The sequence below is a fragment of the Catharus ustulatus genome, chromosome 2 (genome assembly GCF_009819885.2).
Source record: "Catharus ustulatus isolate bCatUst1 chromosome 2, bCatUst1.pri.v2, whole genome shotgun sequence".
Taxonomy (NCBI): domain Eukaryota; kingdom Metazoa; phylum Chordata; class Aves; order Passeriformes; family Turdidae; genus Catharus; species Catharus ustulatus.
The window spans coordinates 88,865,683-88,882,868 of NC_046222.1; the positions used below are offsets into that span (position 1 = coordinate 88,865,683).

A 17,186-nucleotide genomic window follows, 5' to 3' on the forward strand; every position below is an offset into this window, starting at 1 on the left:
CTCCCTCCTAGAAGACGAACAAATTACCAGGCAGGCCACACTCCAAAATGGTGCTGCCATAGATTTTCTCCTGCTGCTACATGGACATGAGTGCCAGGAATTTGAAGGACTTTGCTGCATGAACCTGACCTCGAAAGCTCCTAACATCCATGCTGCCCTCCGAGACATGAAAACCCTGATCGGACAAGTGAAGCAAGAATCTGAGGATTGGTTCAACGAACTGTTCAAGGGCTGGGAATTCACAGGGTGGTGGACTTCTGTAGTTAAAACTATTTTGTTATTCTTTGTTATTCTTCTCCTTGTAATACTGGCATTTGGAATCCTTCGTCACTCGGTTCTCAAGGCCATTAGTGGCCTCATGCCCTCTGTCGCAGTAGTGAATCACATAGAGATGAAAACCCTGAAACAATCTAAGGCTCCTACTAACTCCAAGTGGTGGGAAAGATCATAATTTGTATCCAGAATAACCTAATATCCTTCTTTCTTCTTTTAAACAAAAAAAGGGTGAGATGTTGTAACCCTGTACCCTGATGCTTTAAGAATGGTATGTCCCTTTGACCCTGTAACCCCTGCAAGACCTATGGACTGACCCCTGCGAGGGGATTGGCAAGAAGACAGGATTATCCCCTCCCCTTTTCCTGACCCATAGGAAAACCCTCAGACCTTGAAGATCTTCCTCTTTTTCTCCTGCTCTGCCCTCATGGAAGCCTAAGAATCAAACTCCTGAGATTAAGAGCCTCTAATATCTCATCTGTTCTACATGATAGCACCCGAGGTCAGCTCTGCAGGATATTTGAGGAGTGGGGCAAGGCCAGGGTGTTGCATCACAGGGGGACAAAAGCAAGGTGAGGTTTTCTTCATTCATTCAAATACCTGTTGGGTCAAGGGGGGGCTCTGGGCTGCTCCACAAGGGAACAGCAAGACAGGCACAAGGCAGTATCCTCACCAACAAAAAGCACATCCCACAATTCCAGCCCCACTCAAGAAAAAGACCAAAGCAGGCCTGGTGACAGGAAATTTGTGGACAGTGGCTATTACATTTTACCTATTGAGTATATTTCATACAATAAGGGAGCTGCTAATACACTAAGAGATATCAATACAGATCTTCCAATTAACCTTTAATATAACATTCTCCAATTCCTTTCACAGGAACTTTTGCATGAACGTGAGCATGGAAAGCACCGAAGAAAGAGATCAGCTAAAAACTGACTCCATGTGATCTACCCAACTTCATTTCTGTTTTATACCAATGTTGACATAACAAGAAACAAGGCCTCAACCTTTCTCCCCTCAAAGTTAATGCATGAATTATCTAACAGTAAAACAAGAAATTAAGTTTTGCGTTTTTCAAAAGTGACTTCTTACTAAAAATAAATACCAGGCAGACTTTAAAAATAGATTTTATTTAGCTATTAGAAAAATATATATTGAACTGGATATTTGGAAATTAATCCTCCAATAACATAAGAAGCATTTTTTAAAAATAAACTGACAGTTAATGTTAAAAGCCTAGTCCTGTCACAATTCACAGTTAAACTGTAATGAGCACAGGAAGTTATTACAGTGTTTAAGTAATTGATTTGTATTTCATACATATTTATTAATTCATTATTAATTCATTATCACCTCAATGAAAAGCTTAGGTTCTTTGGTACAAAGGCTATTTACACATAGAAACATGGAATCTACACAAAATCCTAAAATCAAAGTGCTTCCGAGGCTGTGTGGTGCTTAATGCTAAAACCAATGTAAGAAAATTAAAACAGTACAGATGAAGTTTATAAATTACTGAATTTTCTAGCATATGGAATACATACAAAGCAAGTCCACAAAAATATGAATGTGATTGCAAATCGATAGCTAAACAATAAATAAACAGCAGAATCGCCATAAAATAATAAATTATTGTCTCCACTTTGAACAATGGAGGCAAGCATTATTAAAGCTAGACCAAGCTAGCCAGTTTCAAATACATTTTATTTAAATAAAATTTTAGATCTCTCCTGAGACCAGTTTGTGGATTAAAAGACTTAAACAATTTATCTTGTGGTGTGTTTTTCCCCTCCAACATAGCTTAGCACCTTCCTGCTTCTGCAACAGTAAAATTGTCTTCCTCCGAATTCAGCAATTCAGTGTTATTCTTTAGCCAGAGTCAGCTTTAAACACACATGAAAATGCACAAAAATTAAGACAACCTCACAAAATCCAAGTCCAGTCATGCCTTTGCTCCAATCTTAAAAACTGCTTTAAACTAAGTACTGATTTTCATTCTTTGCGAGTCCTTCCTCCACGGAGTGTGTTACCCACAGCTCAGATACAATTTTAAATTTTTTCCCAAATGTTCTTCTGAGTGCTTTCATCTCTTCTATCCGTGAGTGATCTTCTCCTACAACAACATGGGAGACACCCTCTTCAAGGTGAGAAACTACTTTTGCACCATAAAAACGGAGCTCCAAACCTCTAATTGATAGTGCATTTCCAGGGATTTTACTTTTGGGCTCATTAAGAACAGCATAACAATCCACATAAATGGTGCTTCCTCTGAATATGCCGAGCTGACAGCTGTTCCCCCAATAACGTTCTTCTAGCTCTGCAATCAAGTCCAGAGGCACTGCCTTTTTGTCTTTCATTCTTGAGAACACTTCCTTGAGCTGGGCAACATCTGCGTTTGCTGTGTAGCTGTCTCCATAACAATCATACTCACGAGCAAAATGTTCTTTTGTGTCAGGAGACATGTGAATCATAAAGGCTGGTTGCCAAGGCACCAGCATTTTGCTTTGAAAACACTGAAGGAGCCACTCTGCCCTCACCACATCATATTTGTTGGAAGCAATGATGTTTTTCACTCTGACATTCTCAGCTCCTACGATGACACAGTAAGTCTCTGGCCCTGGGTTCTGTACCACACTGCCACCACACTGGGCTATTCTGCTTTCCAGCTCAGGCTTTGAGTATTTTCCTGTTCCTGTCATAACACAAAACTCAACATCTTCAAATATATTTGAAACCTTGCTTACACTAGAAAGATCAGGAGCTTTAAACTGCTCAGCTATTCCAATTACCTTCCTCACCTTTGAAACAGTTTTCCTTTTCTTCTCATGTGGCTCATCATTCTCATCTATATGAAGGTGCTTAGAGGCCAGCTTTCCTTGTGCTTTGCTTCTGAGGTCTTCTAACATGTCTGAAGTCATGCACTCATACCATTCTTTGTCTTCCCTTATCTTCTCTATTCGGGGGAATCTCAAAGTACAGTCAGTTTTGTACATGTCACTGTCAACAATCTCAGCTGCCTTGACCTGAACTATGACAGAGTTGCAAGGTTCAATGTACATTTCCGGTTTTTCAGTTCCACACAAGATGTTACCAGGAGGGTCCTTCCTATTGTAGGGCTTCCAATGTTTAGACAGTTTCAAGCCTAGATCATACAACTCTTTCATAGTATAGCCAGAGCCAACACGACAAATGGAGTGGAAAATGGTCGGTTTTTCATTTGGAGGGGGTGTCTCTGCAACAGCGCATAGAAAATGAGACATCATTCCACCACGAGCCCCCTTCCCCCAGTAACCACCAACAATTAAAAGGTCCAGTTCATCCATCAGTCCATTGACATATTCTGGCTTGATTTTTAACCAGCCTTCCCCACGTTTGTCAGGCTTGTAGGTGGACATGGGATCTTTCACCATAATTCCTTCCTCTCTGTTATCTATAGCTTCATTTAAAGCATCAATTACTTCTTTTCTTGTTCTGGCACTTCTCTTATGGACAATATGTATCCTGCCCTTTACCGGGGTAAATACACTACTTAAGATTTCGTATCTTTTGCTTAGTACTTCATGCCCCAATTTCTGATCATTAACCATCAACACATCAAATACACAGAAGCAGGTCTGAAGATCAGAGTCCTCCACCATTCTTTTTATGTCAAATTTGTTTCCTTTTTGCATAAATGTTTGTGCCTCAGGATTGTAAGCCATCATTTCACCATCAAGAATGCAATTTTGTATATTGTTCTTAAATACATTATGAATAAACGGTGTTAATGAACCTTCACGGGGTGAAGCACCAAACTGCTGAGTATAGTCAAACCCATTTCGGGAAAAATACTTGTACACATCCCCATCTTTGTGCATCTGCATACGTTCACCATCCAGCTTAGTTTCTATGTAGAATGTCTGGTTACCCATTTGTTTCTCAATTTGCTGGACATCTGCAATAGCAGCAAGCATTGGTTTAAAGGCAGAAAACAACATGATAGAAACATCACTAAGTGAGACAGAGGGATCGTGCAATTGTCTGCAAACTTTTTCCAAATCAGTAGTGACATTGTGCAGTTCAGCAGCATCAGGATGAAAAATGGAAAATATAGTTTGTTGACTAACACCAAGCTTTAGATCCTTTATAATCATTCGGATAAGCCATTTTTGTTCCAGTGCTGTGCTCTGGCTAATTAACTGAAGAAGACTTTTCTTTAACTGCCCCTTGTTTTTAGCAACATTATTATTAGATATTGCATCTAAATGTTCATTGACTTGCTCTATTGTCAGTCTGCCTTGTTTTGGGCACCTAGGTTTTAGCACAAAGTATGCAATCATTGCAAAATCTCCAGCATCTCCACGTGAGCCTGTAGGCGTTCTGTAATTTAAAAGCTTTGCAGCATCTTTTCCATCTTTTGGTAAATTAAGCAGGTCAATATAGAGCTTTGCAAGCATGGTTTCTTTAATTCCATAAGCCATCCTTTCTCTTTCCAGCTGTGGGAGAATAAGTCGCATAGCTGGGTAAAAAGAATCTGTAACATCTTTCTCTTTTTGATGAAGCGCATCATGGAATTTTCTCCAGGAATCTAGAAAGTCCTTGAAATACCTGGTTTTCTCTGGACGAGATTTGCACTTCTGTATTCGCTCCAGAGTAGAACACAGATCTGCAAAAGGCACAAGAGAGGCCACTGTTTTTTTAGGAGGAGGCTGCGAAGCAGGTGCAGAAGCCATCAATCTGTTTTTCACTGGGAACAAAATAAAATTACATAATTATAAACAAAACGCCAGCACATTATTATGTCTTTAAATAAATAAATAAATAAATAAATGCTCTAGTTAGGATTTACAGTTTTTCTCACTTTTCTAACTAAGATCTAGCCGCTATCTTAAAGGTCGCCAGCTGGTTCCTCATTTAAGGGTCAAACTCAGCAGGGAGGCTGCGATACCGAAACACTGGCATTAGCTGGACAAAGGTCCGCACGGCAGGAGAAGGCACCGCGCTCCCCTCCCGCTGCTGCCCAGCCAGGAGCTTTCTGTGCTCGGACACCGATTTCCTCCTCCACCTTCCCCGAGAACGCAGCCTGTGCCCGTCACCACCCGCCTCGGTCCCTGTCCCGCGGCTGCTCCGGGGGGAGTGGTGTCCAAGGGGCCCGAGAGGGATCGCACCGGCGCACCCCACACCCCCAGCACGGACACCGCCCCAGGCACCGGCCAGCCGAGAGGATGGAGGCACGGCCACCCCAGTGGACACTCACGGGGAGCCGCGGTTACCGGCGAACCGGGCGGACACCGGTCTCCCACCGCCCCGGAAGAGGAGGGCCAGCCCAGTGACGCCGCGGCCTGCGCTCCTCCCCCGGCCGGGGCGGGGAGCGGCGGCGGAGCCCGGGGCGGGGAAAGGCGGGAAGTGAGGGAGAGCGGCCGGGCTGTGCCCTGGAAGCGGAACCGCGGAGCGGTGACTTCCTGCCTCGGGAGGAAGGAGCGGCGGTTGAAGTTACGCGTCGGGGTCTGCACTGGCCCGAGGCCCCGGCGGCCGCCGCCCGGGAGGATGCGGCGGGTGGGTCTGGGGTGCCTCGGGGCCGCCGCCACCGCGGCACGGCAGGGGAGCGGCCCCGGGCCTGAGGCCGCGCCGGGCGGGCCGGGGGGAGCCGGGGCGGCGGGGGCGGCCGGCGGGGCTGCGGTTCGCGTTCGATGTGAGGTCTCGCCGGGGCTAAACGCGGCTCTTCCCTGGGGCCGGACATTGTCCCGGGCGCTGTGCGGCTCCTGTGCCCGCACAGCGGGACGTGGCTGCCGAGGAGCTGCTCGCTTGACAGCGCCGATAAAAGTTCCTGCGGGTGCTTTCCTGCGAAGCCCCGGGAGATCCTAAGCTTCTTGGCAGCAAAGGCTCGCTCCGGTGTTTCGTTTGTCTCCCCTGCCAGATTAAGCAATTCCTGCAAATGGGTGCTTGTAGAAGGTGGGGCTGATGGTAGCTGTAGTGTTCTTAATGGGTCAAATGATTGCTTTGGAAAGACTGAACTACGTGTTTCTTTTAAATCACAAAGGAAGCAATTTAACAAGCTTCGAAATTACTGTTTTAGGAGCCTATGGTCCCTAGAAAGTTCAGGTTCCAAGGTAAGGTATAGCCCAACCTTGGTTTGTTGTTGTTTGGTTTTTGTTCTTTTTTTTTTTTACGCAGTATCTGCGTAAATCGAGACCTTGAATCACGATGATAGTTTGTACCATTTGTCAGCTGGGACGAGAAGTGTCACGCGAGTTCAAGGAAAAACATTTTCAGTTATCAATGTGTACAGCTTGATGCAGAGCTGTGGATATTGGCTGTTTGCCAGAGCCAGGAAATGTATGACTCTTAAGTTACTCTTACGGTACTTTTTCCTGTGTTAGGAGTAGCTTTTTTTCTGTTGTTTTGTTTGTTTGTTTGTTTGTTTTTAAATTAATATCTCTGTATAATTTTAGTACTAAGGAAGCGTCTTTTTCTGGTCCTCACTGAGCTTGTAGGTTTTCTTCCAGGTCAGTTCCCCCTCTGAAACTAACTTTTTGTAGCTGAGCACCTAATATTTCTACTTGCAGATGTCTTCTATGTAAATGTAATGCTTGAGCAAATGTTGTCTGTATCTGGAGGAGGTAGAGTCTAGGAAAAGGAAGTGGAGACAAACATATGTCATTATGTATTTCTTAAGAACACAGAGAAATATTTGATTTTGTTTGTTTTGAAATCCAAGGGATGGCAGTGAGTGTTAGTCTTAACTTTGTTTTTTAAGCTCTTTAATGAGGAAGCAGCCATTAAACATTATTGTGCTTCTTAGCACTAACTTAAATCTACTTATGCACTAAAAGTTAGTTTTAAGGAGAGAATGAAATGTTTGTTTTTATGCACTATGTATATGTGCTATGCTATTATTAAAATTATTACAATTATTTATGTATAATAATATTACAATATTGTCATGTACTGTGTGTTGTGTATATAGTCCAAAATATTTTATTGTGATTCTTGAACTTCATTATAAGATGTTTTCAATTTCATCAAGTGTTTCAAACAAGCATTCAGCTTGATAGGAGGAGCATGAGATTCACAGCTTCATTAGTGAAGCAGTTGTAACTTCTAGGGGGTTTGGCTCTTATAATTTCTTAATCATCTTTCAAGTAACAAGGTAAACAGTAAATTACATGTGTAATTCAAAACAATTTTACTCAAAATTCATAAATGGAATTGTCTTTCAGGCAGAGATGAAGCCTGGGAAATCATCACATCTAAAGGTAAATGTTTTATGATTAGTATATGAAAATACTACTTTTTATTAATAAAAATGTAGGCAAAGGCAGATCAACTGAATCTGTGGTAGCTGCTATTCAAAATGAAAGAAAAATTGTTCCCTAGTGCTTTCAATATACGCTTGATTTTTTTGTGATTTTTTTTCAGTTGATAATGATGTTAACCACTTTAAAATAACATTAGTGCAAAATAGAATGTTGTTAAAACACCTTGATCATAAGAGATTTTTTTTTTCTCAAAATTTTTATTGTTGTGAGTGATTTGTATTTTCAGTAGCTACCTAATTTTGGGACTTGTGGCTCATGTGATAGAACATAGAGGTCTGCAATAGTTCCTAGACTGTGGATTCAGCAGTGAAGATGTTTAGATATAGGGGTGTGTATGTATATATCTACATATGTGTATATCCCAACACAAAGCTGAAACTCACCACTTCCAAATTTCCTTTCTGTCTTGAGAGACAATACAGTTCCATGGCAGTTTAAGCCAAAGGTACAACAGCAGTCTGGCTAAGTCTTACTTTCATTAGGTTTTAGTGCTGACTTGGGCTTCATTGCTGTTCCTATGTGGCAGTGGTTTCCACAGTAAAGCTTTGTATTTCAGCGCTGCTTGGCTTTTAAGCTTACAAGCATCACCAAATAAATACTTGTAGGAAGTATCAGGATTCCCAAAGGCTACCCTTTTTAATGCTCATTATCAGAGGGACAAGAGGAAAAAAAGTTTTGTGACCTTATACTAATTTACCCAGCCTTTTACTTAGTTTAAATAATCAGTGATTACGAAATATTGTGAATGCTGTAAAATGGAATGTGATTCCTTGTTACAGGAAAATTTTGCTTTCAAAGTTACAACAATTACGTGAAATACAGTGCTGTAATACAATATTTTTTCCAAATAATATTTTTTTTTTGGTCGAGCAAGAAATGCCCTCCAAGAACTTAAAGGGATGAATGCTTCTTGATACAACTGAGACATCAGACAGTTATGGGGCAAGTCCATGACTAGTGGTTATAGTCTAGGAACAGAAGCAGTCTTGTCTAGAGAGAGGATCAGGTTTGTGCAGGTGGTGTGTTGGTGGGTCTGCTCTGTTTCTCAAATTGACCACATCAGACATCAAAGTCTAAATACACTGTTCTCCCCTCTCATGCCTTTTCCAGATTATTCTGGCCCCCTATTAGTCACAAAATTAGAGATGCAAGAGAAATGCAGCACATGCTCTTCATAATTCATGACCAAGTATTTGCATCATAAGATGTTACATTGTAAACTGCTTGAAAGGCTTATTACTTCCCATCCAGCAATCAGGAGTGGGAAATAAAGTCCAAGAAGAGAATGTTGTGTGTGTGTGTTGTCTTGCAGTATGTTGAACCATCTCAAATCTATAGACTTCAAAAAGTGCTGACCTTACTGCTCACTGAGTGTTACTATATTAGCTTGCACTTTTTATTTCTGTCCTTCAAGTGGAGATTTTGTTCTGTTTGTATCAACTTCTGCTATCGAAGATACTGTTTGGAAGGTCTGTTGCTTTGAGCTCTGTGGAAAGTGTGGGTTATAGCCTTAATGAGAATGAGATTATTGATTTGGCTTAGAGTCTCTGCTAGGCCTGTATGCTTGTTTGAGAAACCATTCTTTTCTGCTCTAGTGAGCTTTGAATTGGTATTGAAAGGTGGCGAGGAACCCAGGAAAAAAATTTATCTTATTTTCCTAGCTAACAAATCTTGCAACAAGATAGGAAGGCCTGGAAATTAATAGAACCAGTGAGGTTTAACATAGCTGAGAAAAACACTTTAGTAGTAATGTAACTGTTCAATGTTTGTAATTGTTCAATATTGCAGTGTAGTCGGCTTTATTTAAATATGCAGTGAGTGTGAAACATTTATGGCTGTGTAGTTTGCTCTGTAGTTAGCTACTTCCTGTATTTTGAGCTTTAGTTGTAGGATGCACTAGCTTTGCAATTCCAGTTGCAAAGTATTTGTATATACCTATATGTATATACACCTATATAAGCATATATACACATATATATGTACACCTGTGTATATACATACATCAGGAGTAATTGCACAGCAGCACTATCTCACTAGTATAATATTTGATAATATTAGCCTGCTGAAATAAAAATAGAATTGGTGCCCTTCTCATGCAGTCACATGGCTTATAAAATCAGCTGTGGGTATCATTCCCCAAATAATGATCCCTAGTGTGTATGGGATAGCCATTGCAAAACTTTATCACTTGAAGTGAGATTTTTATTAATTCTTTGTCTCTTAGTAGTTTTGTTTAACAGTAGATCTCTTACTTTTGTGAATATCTTGTTGAGAAAGCATTTTTGGAGTTTCTTTCATTTTTTAAGAAAGCAAAATGTTGAATAGCATAGGTAAGGAGAACGGTTTTATTGTGTCGTTATTAATGTTCTTATAGTTTGAAATATTTAACTTCTTTAGGAAGTCTAATGATATCTTCTAATCATTATGAGTTCTTTTCAAGGGAAATAGATCACAAGAATTAAATTTTCCTATAGACAGTATTTGTGCCTACTCGAATATGGATAATAATCATGAATGTAAAAATAATAAAAAAGAACAAAGTTGAGAACTGCTCTTTTAGACTGCTTTATATTTCACCAGTTTTATGTATTCAGAGTAGATACACTATATAAAAGCTTAATATCTTATTTGGTTTGGTTAATATATGAATCTTAAGATGTGACATATTTACTTTCATTTCTGATTTAATTCTAATTTTTGCATAAAATAGAGATGGCAGTTTGTCCTGATCAGGTTATATCTGTGGAATGCAAAGGCTGTACCTTTTGTCACTCGAGCCTACCAAAATGGCTGATATAAAATATTTGGATGCAGCTGTGTATGTCAGACTCCTTTGGAGATGGAGTTCAGATTATTTCTGTGCTGTATCATTTCAGAAGATTATAATTTTGTGTCTAAAGTGTGACTATTACCTGCTATATAGCTTAGTTCTCAAACATTGAGTTTGTGTTCTCCCTTCCAGGTAGTGTGATTATTCAATTCAGTGCTGACTGAACGGTTACTATAGTTTTTTGTGTAGGTTAGGCAGTTTTTGTCTGTTTCCATATGAACCAGGAGTGAATACTGCAAGATCTTGGATGAATGCTGAGAGACAAACTTTGGTTGGAAAGAAGGTTTAATCCATTGTCATTAACATCACTCTTCTCATTTCATGCTGTGTGTATGTTTTTGTCATGAGTCTGTTTTCATGTTTGGTATTTTCAGCAGTGCTTCTCATGGACCAGAGAATAATGTAGTTAACAGAATGTTTTCACTTGTCTTGCATGATGATAAAATCTTCCATTCAGCTAAGGACTTAATGCAGATTACTGATCTGATAGTAGAAAATTATTGTTATAAATCAGAAGCAATCAAAATACAGCAAAAATGTAACTACCGTGCAGTATCTTAGTATAGAGGAGTCTCTTGTGAGCAGTTCAGGTGTTGCTCTGTAACCACAGTTGATTGAGGTGTTGGAAGACAGCCACTGACCCATAGCAGTGCTGGGATGTGTGGTGAGTGAGCCTCCACTAGCTGCAGAGTGACGTGCACAGGCTGCTGCATGCTACTTAGCAACTTAGAAATAAAGGCTATTTTTGTTTGTGTTCTCTGAATTCTAGAGTTACTTGTATGAGCATCTTTGACAAACTGGTGATACAATCTGTATGGTTGTTCTCTTGCTTAGTAGGAAAGTGTGAGGGAAAGCAGAAGTCACTGTGGTCTCAGTCAACCGGTCTTCTGGTACTGTTAATGGACTGCCTGCAGAAATACTGTAAATGGAATTTTGAAGAGTGTTAAAGCCTTTCCTTATGATTGCATTTCTGCTTGTTTTACATAGTCAAATGGTTTCCAAAAGTTCAGAGGGAGCTTGCCACCAAATTTTGTGTTAATGCTGTAATACATTGACTTGTCATTATTCTTCTTCAAGTACAAATGCTTAAATTACTTTCACCTTTTTCCTTTTTCCTATATTTATATGTATACATTTGGGTTCTTTTGCAGGATTTACTTGGAGTAAAAGATCACTGACTTCTACAATGGAAAAATCATGGATGCTTTGGACCTTTGTTAAAAGATGGCTACTAGCTTTGGCTTCCTGGTCTTGGAGTCTCTGCCGTATTTGTCTTTTGCCCTTGATAGTGACCTTTCACTTGTACGGAGGCATTATACTCCTTATATTAATATTTGTATCAATAGCAGGTATATTATATAAATTCCAGGATGTTCTGCTTTACTTTCCTGAACAGCCCTCTTCATCACGCCTTTATGTTCCCATGCCTACTGGTATACCACATGAAAACATCTTCATCAAAACCAAAGATGGAGTTCTCCTCAATCTTATTCTGCTGAGATACACGGGGGACAATGCAGCGTATTCTCCAACCATCATTTACTTTCACGGCAATGCAGGCAACATTGGCCACAGGTTGCCAAATGCTTTATTAATGCTGGTAAACCTGAAAGTAAACTTAATTCTGGTCGATTATAGAGGGTATGGCAAAAGCGAAGGAGAAGCAAGTGAAGAAGGCTTGTACTTAGATTCTGAGGCTGTCTTAGACTATGTGATGACTCGGTCTGATCTTGATAAAACAAAAATTTTTCTTTTTGGCCGTTCCTTGGGGGGAGCAGTAGCTATTCACTTAGCTTCTGAAAATTCCCATAGGATTTCTGCCATCGTGGTGGAGAACACCTTTCTCAGCATCCCATACATGGCCAGCACTTTGTTCTCTTTCTTTCCGATGAGATATCTTCCGTTATGGTGCTACAAAAATAAATTTCTATCCTACAGAAAAATCTCTCAGTGCAGAATGCCTTCACTCTTCATCTCTGGGTTGTCTGACCAGTTAATTCCACCTGTTATGATGAAGCAACTTTATGAATTATCCCCAGCTCGGACTAAGAGATTGGCAATATTTCCTGATGGAACTCACAATGACACTTGGCAGTGCCAGGGTTATTTCACTGCACTTGAACAGTTCATCAAAGAAGTAATAAAGAGTCACTCCCCTGAGGAAATGGCAAAAACATCATCTAACGTAACAATAATATAATTGATATTCTTCTTTGGGGGTGGGGTGGGGCAAGTACCTGCACTGTATCTTGATTTGTGATAAGTGGTAAAAGAATGTCTGTTTTTAAATGTATGTCATGTCTGTACTTGCCTAAAGAGTGAAATTAAACTTGGAAAGGTCTGATATTTTATTAAGGTGTTCCAGATAAATTTTACATTTGCAGCATTGTAAATGAACCATTTTATGTCTTTCTCATACTTTTTTGGTATCTCTGTCCATATATTCCATTTGTTTGATATGTACAACAGATGCTATTAAAGAAACTTGCTACAAAAGTAGTACAGAATGTATTTAGAACATTGGGAGGCTCTTTGGTATTCACTGCTGTATGTGTGAGCTTTTTTGGACAGCCATGGTTAGCACAATGATTTGTTGCTTCTCTTAGAATTTATTTAAAATGTGCCATGCATGAGATTAGTGTTTTATTTCTTGAAATTTTATATTATGCAAAGTGGGAAGTCTTTAATGTGCTAAATAATATAAAATATCATAAATGGTAGAGTATACTTGCAGGTATACTATCCTGGGTTATTACTGGTTTCTATGGTTATGCAGACTTACATATGTCAAATTGCAGCTGAAGATGAAAAGATACTTTCCTTATTTTCATTTACTGTTTGTATAATATTAGTGCCCAGAAGGTTGTACGTGCCTAATATCGTGACTTGAGGACTTTACCCTGGCAATTTCTCTATAGAAAATAGAAGTAACTTTTTCTGAAAGAGATCAGTGCAATCTAAGCTCCTTTCTGCCTCAAGCTCTCCTCACTGATGTCCAGGCAAACTATTTGTTAGTACTAGCTTGCTTGTGCATTTGAGGTAGTATTTCTTAAGGCAAGATGGGTGGTCATACAAGATAAAAGTAGGTTTTTGTGTTCAGACTTTTATGCTTGTGAAGTTAAATATCTGTTCCCTTTATACCTCCTAAGGAAGCACATTCAAATAATTACCAGTGATAACATGAGATATAAATGATCAATAAATGTGTATAGTTCTTACAGTGACCATAATGAAAATGAGCAGGTCGTCTTAGATGGTCATATCATAGAGGATAGGAAAGCTCTGTAAGCAGTGTTTGAACAAGCCAAGGCCATTTGCACAAGGTTCAGCAAGAGGAAAAGCTGGGGTCACAACAACCCCGTGCTGGGGAAAGAGTGGCTTGAGAGCTGATCAGCAGAAAGGAGATTGGAGGTGCTGGTCAGCCCTGGGTGTGATGGATGGATGTAAGCCTACAGTGTGTCCAAGTATTCAAGAAAGCCAGTGGCATCTTGGCCTGTATTAAAAAGTGTGGCCAGCAGGACCAGGGCAGAGACTGTAGCCCTGTACTTGGCACTGCTGAGGCCACACCTTAAATTCTGTGCTCAGTTCTGAGCCCCTCACTACAAGAGCAACATTGAGGTGCTGGAGCAACTCCAGAGATGGGCAACAATGTTGGGAAGGGACTGGAACACAAGTCCTCTGAGGAGCAGCTGAGGGAGCTGGTGGTGTGTAGCCTGAAGAAAAGGTGGCTTAGGATGACATTGCTCTACAACCACTTGAAAGGAGGCTGTAGCAAAGTAGGGATCAGCCTCTTCTGCCATGTTTCAAGTGCAAGGATGAAAGGAAATGGCCTTTCATTAAAGAAGGTTGAAATTAGATACTATAAAACACATTTCACTGAAAGAGTGGTTAACCATTGCACCAAGTTGCCCAGGGAGGTAGTGGAATCACCATCTCTGCAATTGTTCGTGAGTTGTCTGGATGTGGCCCTTGGGGATATGGTTTAGGCATGATTATGGTTTTTCTTAGGTTGATGATTATACCAGATGACCTTGAAGGTCTCTTCCAACTTTGTTGATTCTGTGATCAAAGACATCTGCTGTTAGCTCAGTCTCTAATGGAGTGGGAGTTGTTTAGTTCTCTTCTGCAGGTTTAATTACTCATCTGCTGCAGCTGAGTTTGCCTCTTCAATTTTTTTTTTTTTTTTTTTAATGGAAAGAACAAATTGGAAAATCTTCCATGCAATCTATAAAGTTGCCCTTTGGATTCAAATTTTTAAGTAAACCTTTCTGCCATGTTGTGTTGATTCAGAAAAACATCTCAGCACACACTTAAAATCTGTTTCCTGAGGGACATATTTTAAGTCATATTTTAAGCTCGTGATTAAGGTCTCTTGTTGAATAAAACTGCTTTTATGAACTAGTGCCTTAATGGTTATGCCTCCTTCAAAAAAACATACATCTGTCTGGATCTATGGATGTAAAAACATAGCGCATACTTTTCAATTAGAGTGAAACCAAAACTATCTTTTCAGCCTTACAGTGGTAATTTTTTTTTTAGTCTTTTGGGGAGAGGGGTATTTGGGCAAGGTATATTGGAAGAATTAAACTGGGGCTAGGAGATGAGGCTGTATTTGTATAGCAGAAAGGAATTGATAGACATAGCATTTCCTTCCTCTGATGTATTCTACAGTGAGATGTGAGCTGCTTGCATAGATTGTTTCATCTACTTCACATTGCTTTAGAATAGAGATGGAGAAAAGGAATACTATCAGTCAAATACTGCTTTTCTAAAAATCAGTTGATAAAGCCAAAAGAGTAGATTAATTGTTGGAGACAGAATTAAGAGGAAGTAATTGTTTCAGAAGTTGTCATATCTTGACATATCTTGGGGGGTAGGGGTGGGTGTTCACAAAGCATCAATTTCTTAAGTAACATGGCATTTAACCCCACTTCCCACTAATCAAAACACAACTCAACCCCAGAATATCCCTAGTATTATGTGGTACTTGTATACAAATGACATGTTCCTATTTGAGCACACAGTTGCTAAGACAGAGTCGAATGTGTGGTGTTAGATTATTAGGCAGTCTGAAACTCTTCAAAGTGGGCTGTATCTAAACATTATTTTTTATTATCAAGCCATATATCTTTTCACTATGTTGTCTGCATGACGTAAAAATGAAACTTTGCAGGTATTGGGTGTGAGTTGACACAATTGTCATATATGCATCCTTTACACTTACGTGGTTTCTTCCCCCTTCTACATGGGCACATTTTTGTTTCTCACTTAATGGGTTGGTCAAGTATACTTGTGAATGAATGTTTATATGCTATTTTTCATTGCATTGGTTATGAAGTCCACTGAAGGAAAATAGGAAGGAAGTGATGGTTTTATGCAAATATTCCACTGCTCTGCATACAATTCTTTAAGGGAGGGAGGGAGGAACAAAGAGGAGGAAACTTATTCTGGCAAGTGAAGACTTGTTTTTATTTCATGGACTGTGTGATGGAAACCACAGTTACCTGCTGCTAAAAACTGAACTACAAGCAACATAGTAATAATAACTTTAAATTGCCAAATAGTGTGTTATGATACTGTTGCATTTACTTTATTTAATGTCATTATATGTTTTCCCAAACAGTTATCCATTTGTGCATAGTTGTTTCCCAAATATTTGTCCTGTAGATAAAAATTTATAGTTTGGGAAGGAGTTGAGTTTTTTTCACAGGTTTGTAAGAAAACCTTGGTTTAAATATCTTCATTAAAGGAATTTTCTGCTTTATAAGAGGAAATTTAAGTTTTTTTTTAAAAAAAAAAAAAGTAAGAACAAAGTTCCTGGGAAGGGTCAGGAGTTGAACAGCTGTAGCAGTAGAGTTCCTTGTAAGGAAGCATAAAACCTTGTGAGTGCACACATGTGTATGGTTTTAATTAGTGGAAATACTTGAGGCTTCCTACTAACCCAAGTTTACATTCCCAGAATTTGTTTCTGAACTGTGAAATGCAGAGAGATAAGCTGTGCTTTCTTCTGGAGAAACATTAACTGGTTTAGCTGCCCTCATGTCCATTTCTCAGGTAAAATTAGAAATAGAGCACAAATGCATTTGGTAGGCTACGGACAATCTGTCAGCTGAAGGGCAGAAGGATTAAGTATTTATACAAAATATGCATATCAGCATCTCTAAGCTAATAATTGGGTCATGGTGGATGTTCAGAGTGAAGGAATGCAAGGCAGAATTGAGAGTCCAAGGTACAGTCTTTTCTGTTAGCAAAAAGATGCAGGTGTACCTCCATTTGTATTTCATCAATTCTTGAAAAATTCAGTTTTATTTTTTGTTGAGGACAGGTAATTTTGCTAGGGGCACTTCTGCCAAATACAAAGTCGGTGCCTCTTGCATGTAGTGGGATCGGCCTGATGTATCCCATTAGGTATAATTTGCAATGCCATCCTGCTTGTATAATTTAGAGTAGAACTCCACAGAATGTAAATAGAGATAGCATATTAAAGTTCTAAATAACACTTAAGTTTTGAATTCAGAAACAGTCACTGATTGAGATGCAAGCTTTTTATTTTATTTTTCTTTAATGTATAGTTAAGGCAAAACTGTCTTATAAAGTATTCTTAGTTTTTGTAGACAAAGCATAAATGTTATTGTATATGTGCTATTTGTGGCAAAGTTTTACATTATCATTCTAGTTGGTTTTTACAATAAAGTTAATTTTACAAAAAAACACTTTTCTATTTTTATGTACTGACATATGCAATAAATTGATACATTAAAAGTGCTGTTAATGTCTTGTTC

The 17,186-nt window shown here is 39.4% G+C and overlaps 2 protein-coding genes across 7 annotated transcripts; one reads left to right on the plus strand and one right to left on the minus strand.

The window, feature by feature from the left end:
- Positions 1-1,387: 1,387 nt before the first annotated feature.
- On the minus strand, positions 1,388-5,578 carry LIG4 (DNA ligase 4). 2 transcript variants are annotated; one of them, XM_033053212.1, is made up of 2 exons: positions 5,513-5,578; positions 1,388-5,002 (listed from the first exon to the last, which is right to left on the minus strand). In XM_033053212.1, the coding sequence occupies exon 2, from the start codon at positions 4,986-4,988 to the stop codon at positions 2,250-2,252; it is 2,739 nt and encodes a 912-aa protein (XP_032909103.1). In that variant the 5' UTR covers positions 4,989-5,002; positions 5,513-5,578; the 3' UTR covers positions 1,388-2,249. The 2 variants fall into 2 exon arrangements, with proteins under 2 accessions (XP_032909103.1, XP_032909104.1); XM_033053213.1 differs by having other exon boundaries at positions 1,388-4,921; positions 5,513-5,560.
- A 74-nt stretch (positions 5,579-5,652) lies between these two features.
- On the plus strand, positions 5,653-16,349 carry ABHD13 (abhydrolase domain containing 13). Of its 5 annotated transcripts, XM_033052602.2 has the most exons (4): positions 5,653-5,811; positions 6,332-6,365; positions 7,476-7,511; positions 11,556-16,349. In XM_033052602.2, the coding sequence occupies exons 1-4, from the start codon at positions 5,803-5,805 to the stop codon at positions 12,602-12,604; spliced, it is 1,128 nt and encodes a 375-aa protein (XP_032908493.1). In that variant the 5' UTR covers positions 5,653-5,802; the 3' UTR covers positions 12,605-16,349. The 5 variants fall into 5 exon arrangements, with proteins under 5 accessions (XP_032908493.1, XP_032908496.1, XP_032908498.1 ...); XM_033052605.2 differs by lacking the exon at positions 6,332-6,365 and having other exon boundaries at positions 7,480-7,511; XM_033052604.2 differs by lacking the exon at positions 6,332-6,365 and having other exon boundaries at positions 5,654-5,811.
- The last annotated feature ends 837 nt before the right edge of the window (positions 16,350-17,186 follow it).